This window comes from Capsella rubella, unplaced genomic scaffold (assembly GCF_000375325.1).
Source record: "Capsella rubella cultivar Monte Gargano unplaced genomic scaffold, Caprub1_0 scaffold_12, whole genome shotgun sequence".
NCBI classification, from domain to species: domain Eukaryota; kingdom Viridiplantae; phylum Streptophyta; class Magnoliopsida; order Brassicales; family Brassicaceae; genus Capsella; species Capsella rubella.
The window spans coordinates 81,480-83,681 of NW_006238912.1; the positions used below are offsets into that span (position 1 = coordinate 81,480).

The following is a 2,202-nucleotide window of genomic DNA, read 5'->3' on the forward strand; positions in this document are numbered from 1 at the left end:
TTCCTCTGTATGCTTGTCATTCATCTTTATGAGGATGATCCGGACATAGAGTCGGATGGAGGATTGGGATACATCACCTTCACCATCCATGTTCATGAGTATCTTCTGACCACCAGAGAGCTGGAAGGTTTGTTTGGATTCCCTAATGGAACAGGGACTGGGCAGAGGATTGATAGGGATGAATTGTTGGCTCTTTGGGAAACGATTGGGAATGATAAGAAGTTCGCTTCATCTAGGACCAAGAGCAACCACATCAGAAGTCCAGTTATCCGCTACTTCCATCGATCAGTTGCAAACGTGTTCTTCGCGAGGGAGACAACAGGGACACTGATCAACGGGGAGCTGGAGATGATTGATCTTGCACTTAAAGATCTCTTGTTAACAGCAGTAGATGGGACACTACTGCGAGGTGATACGACTGATACATCCCCCTCGTTCACCCTGTTGCACCAGCTACTCAGTTACAAAACTTGGGTAGTGAAGCTGAGCAGCTGCAGAACTCAGGGAGTTATGTGTATGGGAGGGTTGGTGACAGTCATCTTAGAAGCTTGTAGCGTCCGCTGAGTTCAGAGCCTATTGCACCGAGATTCATCGACATTCAGAACTTGAGGCAAGCTCAATGGTTGCATTGGGAGAAACGCAACGGGTTGTATATGTATTACTTCACTCACCCCGTACATGGTGACGTGCGATTTTTGCTTCCTTGTATCGCTTTCACTAGGATACTCGAAGGAAGCAACATTGAGTTTACTCCCCCTGCAGAGGCTCTCTACACGACAGATGGTGAGTAAGCGATGGAGGTATCTGAGAAAGAGGATGACGAGATGGAAGAAGATTCAGATGAGTATAGACCAGAGAGGTATCACTTCCAGGACTACACAGCGCCTAGATAAGGCAAGAGTTTGGTGGAAGCTCACAAGCGTATCAGTACACTTCAGAAGTGGAACATGCTGCAAGACAAGGCAATAAAATCTATGAAATCGAAGATGAAGAGCTTCATGAGTAAGTTTAGCTGCGCCTCCACCACCACAGCTTTTGCAGACACTACTCCGCAGGATGCTAGACCAGTGCAGCGTCGTTTGTCCACGAGTGATGTCCCAGCACGCTACAGAACTCCTTCTCCATCACGTCATTCCGCTTATGAGTATAGAGAGCATAATGTTTCTTCTTCTCCTCTAAGACAGTCCTCCCCTGAGCTTAGGGCTAGCAAGAAGAAGGAGAAAAGGAAAAAGAAGAAGGCAGCGAGACGGAAGGCAAAAGCCAGTTCATCACACTTGTCAGAGGAGCATCATGTTGAGGATCTGACCATGGATCAAGCTGAGGATCACATTGAGGACCTGACTGTTGATCCAGGTGCGTATCATTTCCAAGACCTCACTGCGGATCCTGTCGAGCAGAACGTTGAGCAACCAGCAGAGGCTCCTCCTGTCCCGCCTGCACCAGGTGCTTATACAAGCGAGTCCATGACTCAATACCTGGATTGCTATTTTCAGTAAGGTACCACTCCAAACCTTCATCTGTATATACCATTGCATTTTCATACTTTTGTTTGTTTGATTCTCAAACCAACTCTCAAATTTTTATTACACAAGAGACTGTGTAATTTAAATTTGGGGGAGGGTTTGGGATGACATTTGATGTTGTGTTCTCTTTTCTTATTTTGAATTTTTAGCATATAATTTGCATTCATATATGTGCATTGAAAACCCCTAAAAATTTGAAAGATTTTCAAAAAAAATCTTTAAAAAACAGAGTGATCATGTAGCTTGCATTTGCATATTAGGATTGAGTCTAGATTGTTTCATGTAGGACTGTTGCATTAGCATAGGGGGCGATGATGAGTTACACCTTGTTGATTTGCTATGATTCACCAGTTGAGATCAATGCCCTGGTTGTTAGCTTTTTGATGCATGATGATTGAACTTGAAGTAAGTCTGAAACAAACTTGGAATTCATGAAGAGCATTCTTGAACTTGGTTGAAACATGTTGTGATATGATCTCATTCCTTATCCTATAAGTACTTAATCTTGACTTGCAAATATCTGGTTGTGTTTTGCTTGCATGCTCATGGTCACCATATACATATTTGGATCATCTTCCTCCTTTCACCACTCTTGTTGATCCAAGTAGCTGATCTTTCTTTTGATCAGTTTGCCACACCCACAGCCTATCCTTTTCTTTCAAGCCAATTGATAATTGTT

The 2,202-nt window shown here is 43.6% G+C and overlaps 1 protein-coding gene across 1 annotated transcript in view; it reads left to right on the forward strand.

Annotated features, from left to right (window-relative positions):
- The first annotated feature begins 563 nt into the window (after positions 1-563).
- The window catches only part of LOC111829396, a 2,830-nt gene continuing 1,191 nt past the window's right edge, over positions 564-2,202 (forward strand). The window contains exon 1 of the mRNA XM_023778481.1: positions 564-1,497. Coding sequence (XP_023634249.1) covers positions 948-1,496 — 549 coding nt within the window. The 5' untranslated portion in view covers positions 564-947 and the 3' untranslated portion in view covers position 1,497. The remainder of the gene's footprint in view (positions 1,498-2,202) is intronic.